This window comes from Corvus cornix, chromosome Z (genome assembly GCF_000738735.6).
Source record: "Corvus cornix cornix isolate S_Up_H32 chromosome Z, ASM73873v5, whole genome shotgun sequence".
In the NCBI taxonomy this organism is placed as follows: Eukaryota; Metazoa; Chordata; class Aves; order Passeriformes; family Corvidae; genus Corvus; species Corvus cornix.
Genome location: NC_046357.1, coordinates 21,908,538 through 21,933,937, shown reverse-complemented (window position 1 = coordinate 21,933,937; position 25,400 = coordinate 21,908,538). Strand labels below are relative to the sequence as shown.

The 25,400-nt window shown below is 42.6% G+C and overlaps 1 protein-coding gene across 6 annotated transcripts in view; it reads left to right on the top strand.

Moving 5' to 3' along the window:
* Nucleotides 1-25,400, top strand: part of ST8SIA5 (ST8 alpha-N-acetyl-neuraminide alpha-2,8-sialyltransferase 5) — a 68,687-nt gene that overhangs the window by 28,425 nt on the left and 14,862 nt on the right. For 4 of the 6 annotated variants that reach the window (XM_010409659.4, XM_010409656.4, XM_019292002.3 and 1 more), the window contains 3 exons: nt 9,242-9,349; nt 20,677-20,769; nt 23,191-23,277. In XM_010409659.4, the coding sequence (XP_010407961.1) occupies nt 9,242-9,349; nt 20,677-20,769; nt 23,191-23,277 (288 nt within the window). The remainder of the gene's footprint in view (nt 1-9,241; nt 9,350-20,676; nt 20,770-23,190; nt 23,278-25,400) is intronic. The other 2 variants (XM_019292004.3, XM_010409657.4) reach the window with 1 other exon arrangement.

Sequence of the window (25,400 nt, the reverse complement as noted above, 5' to 3'; positions counted from 1 at the left end):
TGTTGCTTTAAGCAATACTCCTGAATCCAAAAACCTTTCCTTCCTCTGCTTAAAAGTTTGGGGTTTTTTTAAATGATAATTTTAATTTGCTTTTAAAGGAGAACATCAAGTGGCTGAAGTTTTAGTACCAGAGTGTGAGGATATGTTATTTCCTCTCTTGTGCTCCCTGGCAGTGCTCCCCATGGCCCTGATGCAGAAAACCAGCAGGGTCTGTATCCCTGCTCCCTCTTTGCTGTATTTCTAGCACTGTTTGGTTTCACCTCTGCTTTTGAGATGACAAAACCACCTGCTGGTCTGGTCTGTGCACTGCTAGTCCTTCTTCACTCTTCAGATGACAGTAAATTAAGGTAACGAGCATCCATTATTTCAGTGTTTTGCATGTGCAAATTGCATTGTCCCACACATGGGGTGGTATGTTACACCATGGTCCTTCCTGACCTCAGATCATGAGAGATGTGTCACTGCAGGGTGGCCTTCAGACACTTGCCCCTTTTATTGTGGCTGTGGCCACCCAGCACCCCCCAGGACAGTGTCCAGAAGCCCACCCTGTGGTTGGTTTGAATCGTATTGGGCTGTAGGAGCTCTCCAGAAACTTTTTGCCCTGGAGCAGCAAATTATAGGTGTCCCACTTACCAGCCAAAAAGTGGCCATCATCCTCACTGACTAAATTAAATTTAGAGACAATTGAATCCTGATTCTAATTCACATAATACCCAGTAACAGCTTCCTTCGGTCTAATTTCATTGTGTGAAGATCCAGGCTTACTTCTGTCCATGCAAAAAACTCTTCTTGTGTATTTGGCTGAATATCTGGGTTAAATCCTCATTTTACACAGATCTGTTCCCTCAGTCTGACGGAGTAATGGTTGAGTATTGCCAACGCCCAGCATTCAACACCCTTTCATCCAAAGTGGTTTAACTGCTGTGACATTTCTTTTAGAGAAGAAATGCCATCAAGTTGTTCTTTGGTGTTTTGGAAAGAATCACCTGCTTGGCCTTCATGTGTCTGGGCAGGTACAAAGTTCAGTCTTGCCTCCATTTGTAAAAAGCCAAACCCAGAGCTCAGCGTTCCCATTTTGGGTTGTGCTGCACCCACGTTCCCCACAGCCCCAGCTGTGGTGGATCACACCCTTGACCACTGACCTCTGTGGCCACTGATGATGACCTGGTAATGTGGTCTTTTATTTTTGACCCAGCTGGAGTTTCCTGATCTTTCTTACACTCGCTGGATTTGGTTTGGACATAATCATTGTGCAAAGCTTTGTATTTTCTTACTTCCACTGTGCTTCGTTCTTACCCTTGATTGCTTTTTCATTTAATTTCTCGATTTTTAATTCAAGTGTATTCATTGCTCAGCAGTCCATGTCTCCCTCAGGCAAATCATGGACTTACCCTCTCATTTCTTCAAGGCATGCTTGCCCTCTGTTGCTTGCATCCATTTTGCTTTTCCATCAGCCCTGCAGATAGTCACTGTCCTTTCACATCCTTTTTTATTTAGTTGGGTTTATGCTTTACTTCTCAGGGTGAATGCCTTAAAACAGCCTCTGGTTTTGCATTTTCCATCAGAACAAATACGGCCAAAGCTGGGCTTTTCACAGTCCTAACAGAACATCTTAGGCTGTAAATATTTTGGCGCGGTTGCATAAGTGGGAACAGAAGATTATACCATCCACTTCTGTGCGTGGAGAGAGGGAATTTTGCCTGCTCCTGTGCCTGGCACTGGGTACACACTCATTGACAGCGAATGCGTTTTGCTCATGGTCTTCAGCATGAACCCTCAGGGCAGTGTAGGGACACTTGACCTGATGCTGAATATATTAGTACTGGAAACTTGAGATGCAATGCAATTATTTCAGCTGGATCTCTTGTAGTGTGGTGAGATTTGGTACCCACGCTGCATCAGGCATCTACCGTCTCAAATGTCAGAATTTGCTGGAATATTAAAACATTTGGGATTTCCTGTGAGTCTCCATGCTCAGGGCCTGGTTGTTTTTTTTCTTTTCTTGAAAATCACATGCCTCACTATATTTCATTCTGTTGTTGGTTTTATGCTGCCCCTCAGTATTACAAATAATGATATTTCAATTATGAATAACTATAATTAATTATAATTGTGAATAACTATTACCAATAGGATTGAGAAATATTATCTATTAGTGCTTAGATGTTTATCTTCCAGGCACAAATGAGAAAAGATAAGATTGTAATGGTTTGGAAGGTATCCTTTGATGTTCTTGATGTCCTGGTCAACATTAAATCCATTTTGAGCCAACTATTTGAATGTATTTTATCTTTCCTGGGAAGTTATTTCAGACCCAAGTTTTTTCAGATATTGCTTGTGAATATGTCATGCAAGATTTAACCCAAATGTGAAATGTGCTACATGAAACAAAACCTTTTTTCTGTGTAATAATGGTTATGATCCAGAAGCTTCCCACCTATGTTTCCAATTTTGCTTTTTGCACTAGTCAAAATATACTCCTCCACCACTTTAATACTATTATTTCCCTCTAACATAAAGAGCCAAACTTGTCCCTGGTATAATTCTGTAAGGCCAAGAGTGTGGTGAAGCCAGACGTGTTCCTTTCCCACATCCTCCATCCATATTTTGGGTTTCATGGGGCCTGGGTTATCTAATTCCTTCTTTTTGCTGTGAATATACCATTCCTGCTCTTCCACATATTTTCATACATTTTCAAAACCTTTTAATAATCTTGTCCCTTTGAGATGGGAAGTGATCAGCTCAGTAATTACCCACTGTCAGTCAACTTGCAAAGCTGTAGGTCACTGAGACAAAGGTTGATCTCTATTAATGCAGTGAGCAGAGGTATGTATGTGCTTGTATCAGGACTTAAACTTGCATTTGGCTAATTTCTCTGGAGAAATAAGTATTTCTCCTAACTTGGCTGGTCAGATTCAATGTTGCTTCCACTGAAAAATATGAATTTTTTATGGACTCACATAAGAAGTGGAGCATCCTGCCCAAGTACTTCAGTTGGCCCCAGGAATACTTTATATTTGTGCCCTGCCTGGCAGGATTATGCCCCTGGATCCTGGACTGAAAGAGGCCAGCACACACATGGTGTTTTCATGGCATTACGTAGCACAGGTGAATTGGACCTGGACTGCTACAGGCAGATTTATATTTCTTTCTTTCTTTCCCCTGTGCTGCATCTTTTAACTTGTTGTGCCTTGTGCATTTATTTCAAAATGGATTGGGGTGTTTTAAAGTGATATTTAACTATTCAAGTAAGCATTTGCCTTGTTCCTGTCATCTGACTTCATTGTCCTCAGGGACTGAGTCTGACCCTTTTGTCAGGAAAGAGGTTTTGGATACAGGCTAGTCTGACTGGACACTGCTGGGCTGGGTTTGATCTCAGTGTCTCACTGTTGCCCAGCGGTAATTTTGTTCTTTTACTACTTTTGGGCCCCTCTGATGTCTTTTCAAGTGTGGTGTAAATAAACTTGCTATTCCTGGCCTGTGCAAAATGAAGAGGGGTCCTTGTTTTTCTCCAGAACTCCTCTTACTGCTGTCTCTGCAGGCTGCTATATTTCTCTTCACTCGTGCAGCAGTCTGTCACACTGGACGTTCCTGATATTCCCCTCACCCAAGTTCCTCTCACTCCCTGATCCATTTCAGTGAGTGTTTCCAATCACTCTCATCTGCAGGTCACTCATGCATACTGTGGTTTTTTGTTTTATTTTCTGTACACCCTGTGGACACAGTGAGTCATAGTTTCCTTATTTCGCAGAAAGAAGGAACTGGATCTCTGGCAAGACTAACCATCTGACTTTCCAACACCTCTTGACATCCCTGTTAATAGGCTAGGGGCATCACTTACTGTTTTCAAAGAGAGCAGAGTGATCATTTAACACTAAAGTCTTCAATTCCTCCTCCTCAAGGGCACAAGAATTACAAAACAGGGAAACTGAGGTACAGTGGAAGTGATTTTCCAGTGACCTTAGGAAGCCTTTACACGGCCTGGATTGTTGGCCATCAGGACAGGGACTAAATATGGCTTCAATATCTGAGTAGTGTGTAACAGGGAAGTGCAGCACCATGAGCAGGCCTGTGGAAATGGGATTATAAAATTACTAATGGTATATATGGAATTAATGAATATACTATTTGCTTATTACTTCAACAGGAGCTGGAGTCACAAAACCTTGATTTCCTGTCACCTCCTAATGGCCTCTTTGCTAAGGCGAGTGCATATAGAGAAAAGATTGAGAACTGCTGGAAAGCAAGAGAAGAAGAGGTGAAGACAAATAATAGAAGGAGCTCAGAAAGAAAATTAAATAATTTGCCTTGCTCTTGGGGACATTCATATCTTCTTTCCCTTCCTCTGCTTCTCCTTCCTTGCCCATCATTGTAGGTCAGCAAGCTGAGTCAGGTTTTGGCTTAACTTCACCATTATAAAATAACATTTGTTTCTGCCTGGTTTTGCTTGGGTTTGGATTTAGCCTACCTGTGGTAGATGACAAATGAGGCTAGTGGTAGCTGTCACCTTGAAAGATGAGTGGAAACAGCCTGCTGCCTGGGATTAAATGGGATGAACTGGTGGTGTTTGGGGAATAGGTTGTGACTGGAGTGGCAGGTGATGCCCCCACTGCCACTCAGTCCTTGTCACCCAGAGGTGCTGATCCCTGTGTCACTCAGCCACCTGCACCAAACTGCCCTTGTGCCTGGAAAGCACATGGATCCCTCCTGAATAAGTCCTGCTGCATACATGGTCGTGGCCCACTCTCTGGGTAGAGCCCAGACATTACCTCTGGCTGTGCTTGGAGCCTTTTGGGTCTTCATCATTTAGTAGCTCTCTTTTAAAGCCTTGCCATCTGGTCTGAAGTGAATTGTCACCTTTCCTTTCCTTTTCAGAAAGACAATAGGCACTGCTTAGGGGGGATCTCAGTGTGACAACAGCATGGATGCAAAGCTTCTCTCTGCAATTCATCCACTTGTTCATTCTTGCCTTGTAGTTCAAAAACCTCATAATTATCTGACATCCTCTTTAAATTAAAACCTTTGCTTGTGTAGGAGTTGTTTTTTGTTTGGATTGCAGCAACAGGCTTTTAGTCTTTGCTTCCTGCTGCTTTCTGACAGCCGATTTTGACAAGCCCTTCAGAGTCACTGCTGCTTTGTTAATTTTCTGGCTTTTCACCCCCTCCTGCTATTATTACTTTACGCTGATGTTTATTTGACCACACACTGATTCAACACTTACAGTTACCAATTAGGATCAAAATATTGCTTTGACATTTACCTGAAACTCAAGGTCTTTGTTGCTAAGACATCCAACTTCATGGAGTTTCTCCAATGCAAGGCACAACATTGCTCATAATTTTATTTGTTAGGGGTAAGTCCTGTGATTAGTCCTGTGATTAATGGTATCCATAACTGACGTACATCTTCCTTGATGAGCAATTTGCTTACATTCATGGGCAAAACAAAACATCTCTGCACTGGGATCGTTTCTGGTTATTACACCTTTTATGAGTTCTTTCCTTGCCATCATCAACATTACATGTTGGGGACACATACCAATTTTAGAAGTTATTATATTAGGGCAAATTGAGCAAATGGCAAAGTTCCACTATTGGCAATCATTGGTAGTGATTCCAGGCTTAAAATTAGCTTTTCTTTCTTCCTTTTTTTTCTTTTTTTCTTTTTTCTTTTTTTTTTTTTTAACTGTTTGATGTGAACTATCTAAATTACTTTGTAGATCCTATGTCTAATTTCCTCAGCTTTCCTCACCTTCTTTTAATCTTTCCTTACCCTCTTTTCTACTCTGGTGCTTTTTCTGCTCCTTTTCTGCATTTCCTTCCTGTGTGTGCTACAACTGCAATTATGATTCACAGGGCCTTAACTTGTTTACCTGTATAAATGCAGTTAGAACTGAGAGTGAACATGGCAGAATTTGACTGAAATAGCATGGCAAAGAAATACACTGATGAAGCAGTTCAAGTCTCTTTCCTGTTTTCTCAGGCTGTTTGCAGATTTAGCCAGACAATTTTTACGAATGCTTGCAACTTGAAACTGAGAGGATTAGAAAATTTTATATTTCAAAAATTAAATTCTCCCGACTCAAGGCTGATTGAAATCAATGGTAAAGCTCTCAGTAATCTTGTTAGAAACAGAATTAATTCAGTGGTTTTAAATGTCTCATCCTTGGTTTCTACTCAGTCCTAATGCTGCAAACCATTATTTATGGAAGTTGTTCTTATTGTGAGGAAGAGGTTTATTGTACCACTGCTGAAAAAATGCAGAGCAGCAGCTTGGTCTCAGTCTTGCAGACTCACAGTGAGACACACAGCCCTATAAGCTGCGCAATATTTCCTTGGTGGGGTGTTTTGGGTATTCATAAGTCTGTATTCTGTTAATCTCTGGAGAACCTGCTGGAAGAAGAGCCCTGTGTAGTCTGTCTGGTTCAGGGCTGGACACTTAGCTTTGATCTGACCCTAAGCTCAGCTCACAGCTCTGTTCTTTGTCCTTAATCACTGAGAAGTGTCATACCCACACCCTCGCTCACCCTCACTGGATATTTTTGTACCTCAATTAGATCTCCCACCCTGCCACTTCAAAGCTGGGTATATTAAGCTGGTCATCATAAGACATATCTGCCATTCCTCAGGGGTAGTCTTCCAGTCTCCCCTTGGATCTTGCCCAAAATGTGAATGTCCTTTAAACTCGGTGCCTCTGCTGCTGTGCATGCTCTTCTGCAAAAGCAGCTTGATGAAAGGGGGACATTAAAGAGTGATTTTACAATTTGTTTTGCTTGATGGACAGATTCACTCCCCTCCACCTTGGAGCATTTACTTAGATTTCCTTTCAGCTGTTACATGCGGAGTAAAGACATATGGAAAGGACTTTACTGAATGTTTTAATTCTTCGTTTAATCTGCCTGAATATAGGCTATGCTCTAGGAGAGTTCACCTCTCGAGGACACACCAACACCAGCCATTTATCTGGATTAATGCTCACAGTTCTCAAGCAAATATCTAAGCCCCAAATATAGAATTTAAATCCAATTAAAAAGCACAATTCCAGCTTGATTTTCCCACACTTCTACCCTCTCTTCCAATGTATCATTCAGTGATGCCTTTAGCAACTAAAAGATATTTTTAAGGCCATATACTTAAATGTCTTTTACAAAGATATATATTTGAAGAAACCATATTTCTATATCAGTTACAGTGTGGCAAAAAGATGTGTTAGACTGTGGTATACGGGAGAGAACCACAGTGTTTATTTCAACAAGCCTCAGAGTGAAGGTGTCCAAGTAATTTTCTCATGTTTTCTTCACAAAAATATTCTACTCAGAAGTCATACTTTGAGCAGGTCAGCTGATTAAAAACTGCCAGAGAAATACACAAGTTATGGGACTGCCTGATAATCCAGAGCACTGCATTACCCTATAGCCATTATAGTGCAATGTAGAGACACTGATATGATTCACGGAATCCAAGAATGGCTTGGGTTGGAAAGGACCTTCAAACTCACCCAGTCCCGCCCCCTGCCACGGGCAGGGACACCTTCCACTATCCCACGTTGCTCCAAGCCCTGTCCAGCCTGGCCTTGGACACTGCCAGGGATCCAGGGGCAGCCACAGCTTCTCTGGGCACCCTGTGCCAGGGCCTGCCCATCCTCACAGGCAGCAATTCCTTCCCAATATCCCATCCATCCCTGCCCTCTGGCACTGGGAAGCCATTCCCTGTGTCCTGTCCCTCCATGCCTTGTCCCCAGTCCCTCTGCAGCTCTCCTGGAGCCCCTTTAGGCCCTGCCAGGGGCTCTGAGCTCTCCCTGGAGCCTTCTCTTGTGCAGCTGAACACCCCCAGCTGTCCCAGGCTGGCTGCAGAGCAGAGGGGCTCCAGCCCTGCAGCATCTCGGTGGCCTCCTCTGGACTGGCTGCAGCAGCTCCAGGTCCTTGTGCTGTTGTTCCCCAGGGCTGGGGCAGCTCTGCAGGTGGGGTCTCCCCTGAGCGGGTCAGAAGGGCAGAATCCCCCCTCCCCTGCTGCCCATGCTGGGGATCAGCCCAGGGCACGGGGGGTTCAGGGGCAGGGCAGGTCCAGCTCTCCCCCACGGCACCCCCAGGTCCTTCTCCCAGGGCTGCTCCAGCTGCTCATCCCTATCCTGGATTGATCCCGGGAGTCACCTCGACCCAGGTGCAGCTCCAGCACTTGACCTTGTTAAACCTCATGAGATTCCCATGGGCATATTTTAACACCCCATGTCGTTCCTTCTTAATTTCCTGTGCTAATAATTGCTGCTAGTTAGACTAGAGGATGGATGTGGCCAGAGAGATTCACCAGCCCTTGTAATAAGCCTGGTTACCAGCAAAACTATCGGGGTCCTGGATGCCCTTTCTTTTGGACAAAGCATGCTGGCAGATTGCTTCCTGGCTGTCCCCATAATGCCCAACTGAGAAGTTAACTCTCAGTATTGGCAACACCAAATGTTCACATGTCCGCTTGCCAGGCTTCTGAAATAATGAAATTGCATTAAAAAGGAGAAGTTTAAAAATAACAGTCGGCACGGTACTTTTTTGTTGACTTCTGAGATAAGGGAAGGGTTTTGACTCCAGTGTTTTTAATTTCTCCAGGGTTTTAAAATTTCTACTCTGCTATTGGTGTAGTTTCCAGAAGAAACTACATTGGGGTTGGAATGAATTTATGAAAGTTTGGAAAACAGGGACTTGTGATGACTGTGTTTATGCACTGGCTTAAAAAAAAAAGTTGTCCTTCCAAACAGGCAAAAGAAGCACTATATTGTGACTTAGAGATGTCATCAGATGACACATCCTTTGCTAGCATGGCCAACAAATCAAAGGAAGGACCCAGCGCATTTAACAACTACTGTAGATGTAAAACTGAAGTTTGAAGCTTTTACTTCTTTGGCCCTGTGGTTTCGCATGACTCCAGCTTTTTGCTCTTGTGTTTTTGAGAATGAAATTTCTACCTCCTCACACATGTGCGTTGTTTACGAGCACAGATGATTACTGGCCTTCAAATTTGTAGGGGGAGCCTGGTATTGTTTTCATCCAAGGACTTGCAGAGTCTATGGGAAGTAAAAATTAATTGTTTACCCTAGTAAGGTGATGTCTTGTAGTTCTTGGTATCTTTTAATTGTTTTTGATGAATGTGTCATACTCACATTTGTATGTTAAGAAATAGGACATGAGAACTCATGCTGATAGTCTTAACTTAATGAATTATATCAAATATCAACTGCCTCATTTTCTTGCTAGAGGGCTGCAGTTTAGCTGGCAGAATGGAGAGGAATTGGCAAATTGGACCGGCACCTTTAATTTCACGGATGACGGAGCAGTGAAGAGTGGCAGTGACACAGGCACCAGGTACCAACACCCGAGGGAATGACTGTAGAGATCTCTCTCTCCTTGTATGAACCACAGATGTGAGCACAGGCTGTATGAAAAATGACATTTGCAGTGTGCTTTGGCTGCTTGGCACTGCTCCCCATGGCACACAAGATGTCAGGGATGCCCAAGCACTGTGCTGTTTTCCCCCTTGGAAGCCTTTGGAACATTTTGGAATATGCCATAAATGTACATGCAGTCTGCAAGAGGGTGGCTTCTATGTCCTGGCCTCTCCTATTTCCCTACCAATGTTATGTGTCAAGGTGTGGCAGTATGGGAATATGGGACTCTGGCAGAAAATGCCCCAACATGACAGTATTGGTGCACACAGAGCACACTGGGGTATCTGGTCTTTATAACAAAACATGTACTCCACTAAAACATAGTTTAACTTGAATTCTTTTCAGGGCCTAGCAGGGGAAAAATGTTCTGTCAAGATAAGACTGGAGTATTTCCTTTATTTACACTATTTGACAACATGAGAAACGCTGATGTGCTGCTGCACTCTTTGTACTTACTGGTTTGGCATGGGCTCAGGTGTCTGCAGGGTCATGTCCAGACTCAGAAAAGTGACAGCAGTTGTGCCTAAAGAGCTCCACAGTTACCCCAGGCCACCTGCACAAACCCAGACACGGGTATAGGGTGGATATTTGGGCTCTCTTCCTGAAACATCAGTTACAGAGGTTAAAAATCTTGAGTCGTGCGTAGCATCAAGTTCAATAAGTAGCAGGGAAATCTTAGAAAGAACTGTAAAATTAAAAAAAAACCCTAAAAACAATTGAAAGAATCTTACACTTAATACTTGTGTATAAACAAAACTCTGGGTAAATTGCCCGTTTTATTTTAAATATCTTCATTTTGTAACTGTACACTGCTACAGCTGTGGAGCTGATAGCACTTCAAAGGCAAGAAGAAGTTGCAGAGTCTAACCTGCCAGAAATCATCCTGTCACAGCAATGCTGCAGTTCCTGTTCAGGCTCTTGGTGTAATGTGATCCTGTATGAGTGCTGCCCACTGCTCTGCTGCTTGGTCTTGTAGAGGTTCTCTATAAGAGGAACCAACCTACAGTGCAGTTTTTCATTTAGAGCAGGGAAAAGAAAGGCTCGTGTGTATGTATGTGTGTATCTATCTTCTACCCTTGGTGCCTTTTCAGTGTCTGCATATATAGTCTGTATTTACAAAGTCTTCTGTTTAGGCACTTGGCATATAAAAGAACTCAGCATGACATAAAGACACACATCTTCTTGAAGGCATGAGAAAATAAACAATAGAGGATTTCCTCCTCTAGACAGCTTTGACAGAGGCAATTGGACCATCATTGATTGCAGGACTGGGAACCAAAACCCTTGAATACAAAAGACACAGTCATGAGGGGCTGAACCACAGTGCTGCTCTCAGTCTCTTCAGCCTCTTCAAAGACAAAGAGGTTCAAGGTGCAAGTGGTTTTTACACAAACAAACTGCACAAGCTAAAACGAGAGTTTAGATACAAACTTGAAAATGTTATAATGTCAATGAAAAAAGTGCATATTTCAAAGCCTCACATGGCCGTGTCTCCACTGGAACAGGCTCCCCAGGGAATGGTCACGGCCCCAAGGCTGCCAGAGCTCCATGACCATTTGGACAGTGCCCTCAGGGACAGGGTGGGATTGTCAGGGTGTCTGTGCAAGGCCAGGAGCTGGACTTTGATAATCCCTGTGTGTCCCTTCCAACTCAGGACACTCTGTGATTCTGTGTTACTGACAGTGGAGCTGAAAGCTTTTCAGTCAGGGGTAAGTCTACCTGAAACATATTTCACACCTAAGTGTTTAGAGATAATATTTATACTTTTGTCTACTGTATGAAATTCAGGGATACAGGAAAATAAAAAAGTACTGTATAAGAGTGGAGATGAAACTGTGGTGACTACTGCAGAGCTGTGTCAAAATTGTTTACCTTTGATCACCTTTCTAACTGTGTTGTCACCAGATATCTCCTGAAAGTCTTAATCTGACACTCAACTTTAGGCTGTTGATATAAAATGAAAACAAGTCTTCCTCTAATGAATAATTCTTTCCCCTGAATGGAAAACTTGCAGACTACATTTCACAGAACTGATTTTATTTGTATATATTTACAGGACTCCAGAGACATGTCTGAAGTGCACAAAACTAATTATATGTCAGCATAAGCACAGTGAATACCTTTCACTGTGTGGCTCTGCAGTTTGCTGTGCTATCACCTTCTTGTAAAAGGTGTGGTGTTTAAAGATATTAATTGAAGTAGATATTAATATGATTTCCATTAACCTGTACCATTTATATATAGAGAGAGACACGTTTATTCATGCATATGTGGTTTCAATTTGAACATATTCTATAACTACTCTTTATCTTTTAATTACATAACTTAATACAGGGTGTAGAGACACTGACAACTCATCCTGTAGGAGTGAATTTTTAGATGAAAATGAAGGATTTCCAAAGCAAAAGCACACTGAAAGAATGAGTGCATTAGAATTGCAAGTCAGCCAGACTTCATGAGAATAGTGGCCATACGAAAACCAATGAACAGTGAAGATTAAACACTGCATGAAAATGATTAAGTAAGAAAGAGATGAAGATTATCATGTTATCTGATTTCTGCACTGATTCACACCTTATATAGAAGCACAGAATAGTTTGGGTTGGAAGGGACCTTCAAACTCACCCAGTCCCACCCCCTGCCACGGGCAGGGACACCTTCCACTATCCCAGGCTGCTCCAAGCCCTGTCCAGCCTGGCCTTGGACACTGCCAGGGATCCAGGGGCAGCCACAGCTGCTCTGGGCACCCTGTGCCAGGGCCTGCCCACCCTCACAGACAACAATTCCTTCCCAATATCCCATCCATCCCTGCCCTCTGGCACTGGGAAGCCATTCCCTGTGTCCTGTCCCTCCATGCCTTGTCCCCAGTCCCTCTGCAGCTCTCCTGGAGCCCCTTTAGGCCCTGCCAGGGGCTCTGAGCTCTCCCTGGAGCCTTCTCTTGTGCAGCTGAACACCCCCAGCTGTCCCAGGCTGGCTGCAGAGCAGAGGGGCTCCAGCTCCCTGATGGCTGAGGTCTGAAGTCAAACACACTTCTCTCTCTGAGCCCTGCTCTGACAGCTCTGCCATGCTGGGGTAACTCAGCTAACCCAGGCTTTTCATCACAGAGCTGAAGACAGTTCTTCAGACTCTGTAGGAGCAGTCCATGGAAATAAAAGCATATGTCATGTATGTGGTGCACCAAGAGTGTGGATCCTCTTTATGTCATATAATATTGTTGTGAGCAGACACTTGACAGATCTCTATTTGCTGGGCCTTTTTTGGTACCAGAGTCTTCATTTTGATTCAGATTAGGTTGCTAAAGGCCTTCTAGGTAGCAAAGTATTTGTGAATACTAGCAAGAAGTAAAAGTGAAACACAGGAGCTCTCCAAAACCATAGCGATTTTAACCAAAGGAGGGCTACCCACTCAGATGCACTGACAACCAGTTGTTGAACACACTGGCTTGTTTTCAATTCTTGTGCATCACCCATTACACTACCTTTTGCATTTTACTTTGTGCTAAGCATTATTAAACCTTACCGCATCCTTGTGGAGAATCAGGTAAATGGTTCTAGCTGATACTGGTTATGAGATACATACCACCACTTCCCAGAGCCCTGACTCCTCTGCTCTCCTTTTAACATGTTTTGCAACTTACTGGGATTGTGAGTTGTCATGTTTAAATAATTTTTCACTGGCAAGAAGCTGCCTTAATGACAGAATGACTTATCTGCTATATTAGTTGGTTTATGGTGTTCTCTTCAATCTACTGGAGCTGAAGATAAGATTCAATGTAGAGCTTTAGTGGTGAGACCACAGAAACCTTTGATGGGTGAGAGGAGATTATACTTTAAGGCCTGTCAATTTGTACACTGAATTCTCTAGTATGACAAATCTGAAGCTTTGTCCCCACTGGCTACAAAATAAAAAGTAGAATCAATTGGATTTATCAAATACACATTTTACAAGAGTGAACGTAAGGGCTTGGGATTTTCCTTAAGTCACATTGCTGAGTTCCTCATACAAGGATCCTAAAATCTAAAGAACCACAAGAGGAAAAAAAAAAAAAAGAGAGAAGCAGTTGCTTGCAATGATAAGCTAAAACGTAGGTTTTGAGATGTCATTGATATATAAGGGTTGTCATGAGTTTTGCTGTGCCTTCTGGGTGGGTGGTCATATGGATAACAACATCAGCAGATTATTTCAGTCAGAGTGAATGGGAATGGGCTTGATTAAAACACCCAAACAGCAGCTTATTAAAAATCAGAGAGTTTTGAAATGAGATTGGGGAAATAGGGCTTCCTGAAACATAGTCCACCGCTGCTTGAGACGAGACAGTCTTGCTTTGATACAGTGAAAGACAAGAAGCACCAACACGTCCCTAAAACTAGAATTCAATGTTGTCTCCAATAAATCATTCACACACTGCACAGGGGGAAAACCTCCAAATGAAGATGGGCATCAGTCTGTGTAAGAGAGGACCCGGGAAGCACAGGGGGTGGTGTGCTGATGGACTGCAAAGTGGGCTTATCTCCAGGGAAAAGCAGGAGGCAGCCTGGACTTTGCTGTGCCGTTTAGGGCTGTTTCTGCTGGAGCTCCTGCTGCTACACCCACGACTGCTACAGCGGAGCTGTGTTGGGTAGAGTGTTAGGCTGAAATCATGGAGAGGCTCATGTCCCAGATCAGTGGACAGGTTGGAAGGGAACAACGTGGCATTGGCAGGAGTGGATGTTTGTTCAATTCACATTGCTAATGTGGTGATGAGTGGCAGAACCAAGCAGGTCCAAGTGACCTGTGTGTGGAGACATGGAGATGGGGGATCATAATTAGAATGGCAGTGAGCAGCCAGTGCCAGTTTGCCAGGAACTTCCACAGTTGTGATGAAAAATATATCCTCAGGGTGTCACAGCCATCATCTTGACTGCACAGACGGTTGAGATGTCTGTGGAATCACGGGACCAGGTCAAAAAAGGAATCCAGAAAAGGACCAGCTCTGGGGCACAACAGATGTGTGCACTTTCCACTATTCGTGGGAGGTTCAGTGGGCTGTTCATGAACAGTCTTTAAAGGAGAGAAATTTAAAAGCCACTCCCACTCTGTAAAACATCGAACTTAGGAATTTAGGGCTGTTTCATGGAACCACTTTTGGTTTTTTGAAAGCAAAAATTTTAACTTGGAAGACAGGCAGAATATCTTGGTACTTGTCTTCATGGATGGACATATTTAACATCATCTATTATCAAACCCCAGAAAAACTTACGTCTCTGTAAGACCAAACATATCAAAAGATCCTGAGTGAATGATCAGTGGGTTCATGAATCAATAGCTTTTAACCTCAGCTACAAGAATCTTCTGGAAAACTTGAGTCCCTATACAAGAATTCCAGATCCTGAATTTTAATTACACTGGTTCTTCCAGAAAGAAAGCCAGTCTTGAACTAAAGATGCCATTTCTATCTTTAGCTTCCAGGCATTGAATACTATTTTTCCTTGCTATACTGTATTGAAAACCTTCCTGACACTGGTAATTGCTTCCTGGTGCAGTATCTCCTTACTCAGTCACCATATGTTTAGATTAAGCTTCACACGCCTCTCATAATTTTTAGACTCCAGATAATTTCTGTAGGTCCTTTTGTAACTCTCTCCAGTGTCTCAAACCCCCAAAGATGAAATGTCAGAACTGGGTGCATTAATTCAGAAGAGCTATTACTTCACAATGTATACAGAGATATATGACCATTTTCTCTGGTTTATAATTTTTTTATATGACACAGCTTATGGTGGTGTATTTTGTTCCCACTTACAGACACATACTAGAAGTTCATGATCAGTTAGACATCTAATGCATCTACAGGATTTAAACCAGTTACTACCAGTGACATTGTCATCAGCACGTGGTAGATCAGAGGAATGTGAACTGCCTTTTTTAACATTTATTGTCCCCAAGGATGAGACAATCAAATAGTTTCATCAGGCTGTGTAAAAGAAGCCTGCTGCTTCTCCAGTCTCCTCTGTTGAGCTCACAGCTCTTTCTCTCTCAGTTCAGCCTTTCAAGCACCATCCTGTTTCAGACAAGTCAGCTCAGGCCCTCAAACAGCAGAAACAGCACAAGCAGCAATGTGATTGTTTTGTGCCACAATCCTAATGAAGTTTAAATTAGTCTCAGAGCATCAAACATTCCTGCTTCCCTTGCCACATCTAAGTCAGCTTCTTTGCCTGCCAAACAGGGATCACCCCTTCCCAATGGGACAAAGTAATCTTGGGAGAACAGGCCATGTGAAGTGGTAGGATGCTCTTTTTGAGGGAGAAAAATCCCTCCCTTGAACCTTTTGACTAAATCTTGCGGTTTTTGATGTTGTCACATAAAAATATTAACAGAAGCAAAGGCCAGAGGGATTTGGTCTCTCACAGTGGGCTGTGATGAAGTCGACACCTACTGTTTTCTACTCTGGATGAATTTTCCAGGGCCTCTGCGATAGGTTCCACCCCAGCAGTATTTTTGCTACAGGGGCCTTAAGATCCCATGCTGGCCTTGCCAGAGTCCCCTGTGCTTTGGGGAAAGTGCTCTGGCACACTTGGACCATTCCTGAGGAAGGAAGGTGAGTCTCGACCCAAGATTGCCCATGGCTCTGCCCATACTGATGAGTGCAGGCACTGCTAATTGGACAGCACTCTTAATAAGTATTTAGTAGAAGCCTGCAGGGCTTGGTTCATTTATTCTTATTTCTTAGTCACTGGATAACGTATATTTTTGGAAAGATCTTTGTTTTTCCTGCAGGGTAGGTGGAATCCTTCCTGCAATGCTCTGTGGTCTCGCCACGCAAGTGCTGCAGCCTCACTGCAAACAGTGTCGAGAACTGGCACTGCAGGAACGAGCACAATGAATGGGAAGGCAGCTTGAGAAAATGGTCCTGCTTAAAAGATTCCTGACCATTGCACTAAATTATACTTTAAAGCCTTTGTTCAATATATCAGACAAATCAGTGTCTCAACCCAAGCATCACTTGAAGGTAGGATTGAAGTCTCGGGCTTTTTAATTCATGTAGTGTGATCAAGAAAAGCTTACTTCTGATCAAAGCAGGAGCAGCACAACTGCAGATGATCAAAGACCTAAGTGTTAGCTGATGTACTGAGAAACCAAATGTGTCTCTCACTAGCGAGCTCAGTAGGCAGCTATGCTGGAGGTGAGGTTGCAATGGGGGAAGTGAAGGTTAGAAAAGAAGAAAGTTGCAGTCAGTCAAAAATGGAAAATTACAGAGTGAATAGCAACTAATTTCTGGGCACTCAGTGCAGTGAGCTGTAAACAAAACAGTCCCCTCTGAGCACTTGCAGCTTTTGTGGTGTTCAGGCGCAGGATCTGATCCTGGAAAAGTATTGTACGTTTGAAAGCTACAATTGACATGAGCGGACGCAGAGCAGTGCGTGGTGTGTAGTGTCCAGTGCCCTGGGAAAGCACAATCCTACATGCAGCTGAGCTGTTTGTTGTGATCCATTAGCAGTTGTGTTCTCTAAGGTAAAGAATCATGAATTCTTGTACTGGTTTTCCTGTAGACTTGTGACCTTTAAAGGGATAAAAGTTGTTTATTTTTTGTCAGGGGAAGTGGAAAAATGCAGGGAGAGGACATTATGGCATTGACAGATCAACTCTGTTTTATGGATAATAAAACTTGACTGTCATTCTTGTAAAGCCAAAACACAGATCCTCTCTGTTGCAAAAGGAGTAAATAGTATAGTCAGATTTGTCACTTGTCACTAATCAAGAGCATAAATCAAAATAAAATGAACTACACCCTTGTTCTTAGCTCTTAGATCAGACCGAGGAGTTTGATGGGGAGGACAGTTTCCATTTGCGCTAATAAAGCTTTCTGACAGGCAAATGTATCTTTGTTCACAGGGAACTACATGTTTTAGAGTAGGAGTTAATAGGCAGAAGGAGCTCTCAGAGACCAGGGAGTGGGTGAGACTGATGCTTCCTCTGGGAAAGTGCGGGGGCCTGATCTCCAAACACTCCCTGCAGGACCAGACCCTTGCAAGAGGAGGATGTGGGTTTGAAGGACATCTCTGGAGGTTGAGGGAACCCATGCTCCTCGTGCTAGAGCCTGGTGTTGTGCAAAAGCTGCGTTCTAGGAAAGCACAACGTGAGGCACTTCTGTGGGAAGAGGTTGTCCGGTGATCCAGGGAACTGACTCTGCTAATTTCCTGTGGTGTCTGCAGCAGGAGCGATTGCTGTGAAGCAAATAAATAGCATGAATACTCCTGGGAGAAAGCGAGGAACCCTTTTTTCCTGAGCCTATTGACCAGGCACTGTCTTGAGAAATCCTCAATGCTGTTGCAGCACCATTATTACTTGCAAGTGACGTGTGGCAGCATCCGTAGCATTTTGACTAAGGAGGTTTTAGTGGCTGGATGTCTGCTCCAGTGAGGTTCAGGGCTGATGAAGGACATCCCAAAGGATGTTTATTCAATAGCTTGGGATCACTGAGATAGCTTCAATCAAACTGACCCTACGGCCAGCAGCATCTTCTCCCCTCTCTGTGCAGAATGACACTGCCACTGGTGTCCCCTGCCTTTGCTGCAGGAGGCACATGTCCCATCAGTGATGTGTCACCCAGCCTGTCCCATGGATCCTCCCTCTGCACTTCCACAAATGGTGAATTCAATGCTCCTAGTGGCTCTGCTGGAAAGCTGAAGCTGTTGTGAGAGTTGGAGACTGGCAGGACAGTCCTGTGCTTTCCCCAGCTGTAGGCTCATGGAAAAGCTCTCCTAGAAATGCAGTGTTGCCTCATGGATTGATTTCCTTTCAGATCCAGAAGTGGTTTATTTTTTACCCAATCCTTTCCTCCTTAACCTTCTGCTGCTTTGGTAACACATCCTTTTTCATTTCTATTTTTGGTCTGTGGATTGAGTAAACAGGCAGTGATCAAAGGGAATGGCTGGGACACAGGAAATTTCATCTCCATTTCATAAAATGATGTCTTTGACTCCAGTGCCACGGGCTGAAGCCAGCTATCCCGTGCTGTGGTGCTCCCACGTGACAGCATGTGCTGTTTGACATCTGAGCTGCCACTCTCCAATGTAGCAACACAGCCAGAAGTGCACAGGAAAGATAAAAATAAATGTTAATCTAGATTTTTGCTCTGCTTATCTGTCCTGAGGCACATTCGAGGTACTGAAATGAAGTTTTAGGTGACAGGCGAGGATGAGGCTGATAGACATTGCTATCTCCTGCACACCCTGAGAAGCAGGAGGGGTATGCAGTGTGCTCAGTGTTGTGTGGGGGTGTTTACCTGCCCCTGGTTGCTGTGTAGAGCATGCACATCCAGGGTACCGGCATTGTCTGACTCAAAGAAACAAAGAAAAGGATTGATACTGCAAAAGACAGCCAGAAAAATGATTATTTCAGGAGGATGAAAATGTTGTCTGTACTGGCAGCCAAAGGGAGCTCCTTCAGCTCTGGAAAATTCTGTGATCAGTAAGAAATTGTTGTCTAAAGAAAGATTTTGGTTTAGTTTAGGGAAATTACTTGGAGTACATCCATACAGAGCTTTGGCCAGGTGCAAGCAGGTGGGCTTTTAATCCAAATCCAGCTGAAGCCTCTTTCACATGTTGCTCAGCTCCAGCTCAACAAGACAAGCACACAGGAGGTGTGCCAGGGCAGTGGCTTTCAGCTGCTCCTCAGTAAATGCTGAACGTTCCGGTGAACAGCTGGAAGGGGAATCTAAGCCTTTTGGTGAGAGCCCAGGTGACGATTCACGTTAGAGCTCCCTTCAGGAGGCTGAGGAAGTCTTTTCACAGAGTTCTCACTGATTATGGAATACTTTAACTACATAATTTTCTTTACAAAACTCATAAAATTCATTTTTGTTGCCTTGAAGCCTATGCAAACACATTTCCAAATAACCACATTTTTTAAAGATGAGCTATTGGGTTTTTCTGACTTCTTTATTAGGAATTTTTTTGTTCTCCTCCTGCCACCTTTTAAGCATGGGCTTCCTCAGTCTCAAGGTTTGAACCTCTCACTGTATCACAGAAATGGTTGGTTTGAGGTTTGGCAAAGCTGAGGTGGTGAAAACCTCGGGGAGAGGTGAAAGGGACACTTTCTAAAGCAGCACTTGATGGGACAGACATGTTCCCAGTTGAAAGCAAATGGCTTTGGGAGGCTCTTGGACTTTTTTCAGTCACATGGGGGTCAAATACGGATTTTGATATTATTTTGCAATGACACAAACCTAAAATGCAACACTTTCAGTGATGGCTTAAATTAAGCTTTTCCACAAATCTTATCTTTATATTTCCTATTGAAGATACAAAAAATAGTTTGGAGTTACAGCCTTATGAATTCCAGGATTTTACAGAATCCATCAAAATAGCTTGCTCTAGCCTTGTTCATAATACCTATTCCTCCAGGTCATCTTCTCTTAGTTTTTCATTGTCCTCTCAAGTGCTTTATGGGTATGTGCAGGTCTTAGGAATTGGATTTTAGTATAGACTTCTAACGATTAGGAGTGAAACAGATACAGAGCTTGGTTTAAACCCTATATCTTGTTTGTCATTTCAGTACAGACTCACTGAGTTCACTTGGCAGCCTGGGCTTTCTCTTTTCCCTAAACATGAGTAGCTGTGGCTTTCTTCCCCATCAGTACAGTGACTAAAGCGAAGAAATTAGCCAAAAAAATAAATATTTATGTCTATATTTTAATGAAGAATATCACTGTTATTTGTGCTGTGTCTGAGCATTCAAATCCTTTTGTTCTCAGTTTTCTTTTTTCCCCAGAAAATAATCCCTGTTTCCATTCTCTTCCAAATAGACAAAAAGAGTAAATCCCAATTAAAAGCTCAGTTGCTCAGGAGCTATGGAATAGCCTCCACAACCTCTAGCACTTTTATGGTACTGTTTTTTCCAACCCAGCACAGTCAGGCACTCAAAAGATGGGAACAGTGTTCCTTAAATGATCAGTGCTCTTGCCCTGACTTTCAGTTCCAGCTGCCAAGTGCTGACTGCTGGAAAAGGTAGCTGGTCCTTGTTGTTGCTTCAAGATAGATGAACTCCTGTAGGAATGGACAAACTGGGCATGGGTGACAGTTCTAGGATCAGCAAGGACATCTGTGCTTTCTGTGAAGGAATAAGCTGTCTATGGGCCAGGCAGTGCAGCCTCAGGTTAGGAAAAAATCATAAACAACAAATTTCAGTAAAATTCTGTTGATGTGCAAGAAAATTATTCTAGTGTAAACCTTATCTATGGTATCTTTTCTTCTCTTTCCTCAGGTATTTTGAGTTTTATGAAGGGCCATTGGAATACAACTCTACAAAATGCCTGGAATTAAGGCAGGACATCATTGAGGTGAAGGTCCTGTCTATGTAAGTATGAACTAAATGTAGAAAGTAGAGGTGTTTAGCAACAAAAGTATTGCTAAAAATGTTACTTTTGAGGCAGGATGGAATGGTATCTTGCAATGACATTGTCAAAAGATAGGCTCAAGAGATCACATCAACAGGGATCTCAGAAGGGATCCCTGACCTTCTCTTACCTGGGCGAGCAGTGTTTGAATTTCATCTGAAGTCCATTTAAAAAACATGGAAGCTTTTCCTGTACATTGGGGCATTTTGGTCACACCCAGTATTATTGTTGGGAATTAAATACAGTGTTTGTAATATCATATTTCCAGTAATTAAAGAGTAAGAACAGACAGACTGACTCATGCAAGTGTCCATCTAGCTTAAGGCTCTTTCACTGACAGTGGCCAGTAATGAAGCAAAAAGCTCAGCCCTTCCCGATAGTAAATACTGGCATGGGGACTTGTGGAGTGGTAGAAGGAGTCCAGACTGGAGTAATCAGAGTGGAAAATAGACCTCTCTATTAATTTCTTTAGATATTTTCTGAGCCCATTTTTATTTTTGACCTCGTCAAACAGCAGAGAGTTTCACAACTCAAAACCCCTCACTGAAAAGGTAAGAAAATGTGATTCTGGGAAACAACAAAAGATCTCTAAATCGTGTTTTGTGGTCCTGTAAGTATGTCAGGAAAGGAGTGGGTTGAAGGAGATGTATATATGAAACAACAGCAAAGGAATTGGGTGAACAAAGTGAGCTTGCCAGTGCGACTGAGCACAGCTGTGTAATTTTAGTGTTTCCTCTGTGCATTTTCAGCATTTCACTGAGTTTAGGTGCTTAGATTATGCCTAATCCCTCACCACATCTAAAGCCAGTGGTTTAGTAATATTACAGGCAATGCACAAGGTCTGCAAAGTGCACTGGGAATGTCAGCTCAAAGTGCAGCTGTATAGGCGCAACATTAAGCACCCAGGGCTACAGAAAATGCAGTTTGTTGCTCCAGGTCTGCATGAACCTGAGAATGTCTCCCTCACTGACTTTGTGCACAGAAAAATGTAGGTTATGTCCTTGCCTTCTGTACTGGATGAAGGATGCACGAGTAACACACTTTGCACGGCTTGCTGACTTGCAGTGCTTAAAAATAAAGAGGAGGGGTGAGAATGTCACACTTTTGCCAATGTTCTGCTGAAGATGGGGAGTTTTGAATTGCTTTTTTTTTTTTTTGCATACTTATCAGACGACACAGAGAATTCCTCACTTTTCTTCACCTCACCCAGCGGCCCAGGGAAGGTAGTTGGCTCCTGCTCAGCTAGATACGAATTACCCTTAATTCTACAGTAGATGCTATTTGACATTAAGATCTTTGCTGGTCTCTTCTGACATTCTTGATTCAAATGTGCTATGTTTCCCAAGTCAGCCCTTATGGTAATGGAAGATTTCCAAGGTAATGTGCTCTTGTGGGCTACAGAAAGTACAATATGACCTAATTCCTTCCTGTGACTTCCACAGCTTGGGAAATTCTAAGTTCTACTCACTTTAAATATATAATTATCTTAAAAGTCTTTGCGTTGTTCAAACATTAAAAGCCCTCAAGCCTGAAGAGAACTCATTAAGACCTATCAATCTAGCAGAAATCACAGACCTCCAAATTTCTTAGCCAGATTATGCAGTTGCTTCCTACCTCTAGATAGTTGCAAAGCCTTTGTTATCTCTGTTGTCCAAATGCACAAGAATATGTGCGAACTTCAGCGTGGAAGTTCTTGGAATTGGTGATAGCATCAAAAAATGAGTCATCCTGTATCAGCCTAGTTGAAATAGGAGTGGCTTTTTTGTTTGTTTGTTTGTTTGTTTGTTTTAAATGTGACTCCAGGTATATTGATTAGCAGAGGAGGAGGGAGAGATCCTTATGTAAAGAGCTTTTAATTTCCTCTTACCACCACAGGCTCTTACCCCTACACATGAGCTCATATATTGTTCATAAAATGAATTTACCTACAGTGCTATGCTGTAGGATCTCACAGATAAACTCAACCTCACCAAAATACAGCCACAGTTGGCCAAATGCACCCCCTTTTCCAACACCCCCCCTCCTGGGCCCTTCTGCTGGGTGCATCTTTTCCCTCAAACCTATCTGATAGAGATCCATTTGCTTCCCAGCAGATTTTGGTAGAGTAGATGCTTCTTGCTCAATATTGCATTTTTAATCCTGAAAAAATATGGAGAAAGCCTATCAAGGAGAAGAAATCAGTTCCAAACATCAATTCTTGCGTATGCTAGAGTGGCTATGTCTGAGCAGAAAAAGGAATAAAAATGATAAATTTTGTACTGTCTAGATTGACTGATTTGCCCCATCAATTTGCATGGTACTCTATCTGCAGCCGTTTTGGGAAATGAAGCCCTTGTAATAACCTGAATTTTAATTTTTTTTCTTTCTTTTTTATCTTTTAGGGTGAAACAAACTGAATTGTTTGACAGATGGAAGAGCCTACAGATGTGCAAATGGGAGATGAATGTCACAGAAGCCAATTTATTCAAGTAAGAATGGCTCACATTAATGAGACTGAGTAGAATTTACTTCAGTTTGAGTTTAGCTTCCTGCAGAGAGACCAAAATTTCATATGGATAGCAAGAGTAAGCATGACAACATTTGGAGTACCATCCTTTTGAATAAATGTGGACTTTTCCCCCCTATTTGAAAAAAACTCAACACCAAGAGTGAAAGAAATGTTTTTCTGGCATGTGGAACAGTCTTTCAGGAAAGGCAAGGAATGTGGTGTGGGAAAGACCTCCAGGTATCATTTGGGCAGAAGTCAGGATGGAGATGAGATTTAATGGGTGCACCTAACACTTCAACCTAACTCTCTGGCTTGGAATGGTAATATCACTGGTGATACTGCAAATTTGGCCTACAAAATACCCAAACTGCATTTTTTATGGGTGTTTTAGGGACTGTCAGATCTTGTTTATTACTTTCTTTGTTTTTGTTTTTTTTTTTTTTAATGGCTTCTCAGCTATTACTCACAGATTATCTACATATTTTTTCTGGTCTTCAGAGACCTCTCAGTTTGTTTCTGTAGTCTTCTGTCTTTCTTCATGTAACTTCTCTGCTGAAGGTCGTCCATGATCTTCTCAAGACACAGCTTTTGAAACTGGTCTTGTGAAGGCAATGGTAGATTGAAGCCAAAACAATTTTTGAAAGTTATATACTGATATATTCCAGTGCCATATTTGAGTGGGTTTTGAGAAAACACATTATTTCAGAGTAAATGCTGTAGACTAAAATCTGAAAGTCACTGGTACAATTCAGAGCTGTTGTTTAGAATAAGGCCCCCAGCTTTATCCCAAATTCTCTTGCATGATTCCAGGAAATAGCTGTCAGGAGTTAATGAGAGAATGTGAGAATGCATGTGCTGAGTTAGTCATTGACATCTTTAAAAATAACATTGTTAGTCTCAGACTCATAACAGTTTTTCCAATGTGATCTCCACACCTAAGTTTTTTTAGATGGTTTTTTTGGTCATATTTTTCCTGGAAATTACTTGATAGGCAATTATCAGAGCCCATTTTGAAGAGAGGAGTCATTCAGGATTACAGCTCATTATTTTAAAAACAGCTGGAGTGAGAGCAGTAATGATTGTGCCCAGAGAGCAAGTAGCACTTTGAGGTATGGAAAGGAGCACTTTAAGGTCTGGAGGCCAGAGCAGAGGTGGGAGCAATGAGAAAGGACTATCCAAAGACCACCAGGAGGACTGTCAACCTGTCTCAGACTGCCAACACCAGCACATTAAACAAAGAACCCCTCTTCACCCTGTGCACTGAGAGAAAAAAGAGATTAAAGACTCCAGTTACTGCCTGTACCTGCCTAACTGATACATCACTGCTTCAGAAACTCTCACTGGCACCCAGATGTAACATAACCTTTGTCAGCTGCTTTCAGGAACAACAGTTGTGTTTGTAATGAAAAAGAAAAAACGTCTATAGTCTGCTTCATTTGTGTCCAACAGGACAGAGACTTCAGTGTGTGAATGTGAGAGGAAGTTGCTGCCTCCCCTTGAAAGTAGACCAAGGTCTCTGAGTTTGGAGGTTGTTTAGAGGAGGTTAAAAGGTGTAACCCTCTGAGCTATGGGATTTTGAGCTTTGCCAGTCCTGGACCATCATGTGAGATGAGCTGAATCCAGCAGATTTTAAATGGCAGGTACTCAAGCAGTAGGGAGGGAGGAAGGGCAAAAATCACAATAGAGTTTGTATCTGGAGACTAAGGAAAATAGTTTCCTTGAGAGTCTTCTTCCATCAGATATCATTCACAATAAAGGACTGTGCCTCCAGAGAACCACCTGGACATTTAGGAAAAACATCTCTTTCAATTCCTTAAGGCTCAGCCAATGAAGAGGTTTTTCTCATATCCCAACTATAACAATTCAATTCCACTGTCTGCTTGTAATTATTTTTGCTGTTAGACATTATTAATTGACTTTTTCAGTCTCATTTGCTGCCTTGATCTGACCATCATTTTGTGCCATCCTTCATGAGTCAAGTATATGAGAGCAATTGGGCATCACTGAAATGTTTGCATAATTCTGTATTTGCTTTCTAGTGCTTGTTATAAAGCCCATAGAGTAGACTGGCTTATTCTTCCAACTTAGAATATGAGGCCGCAG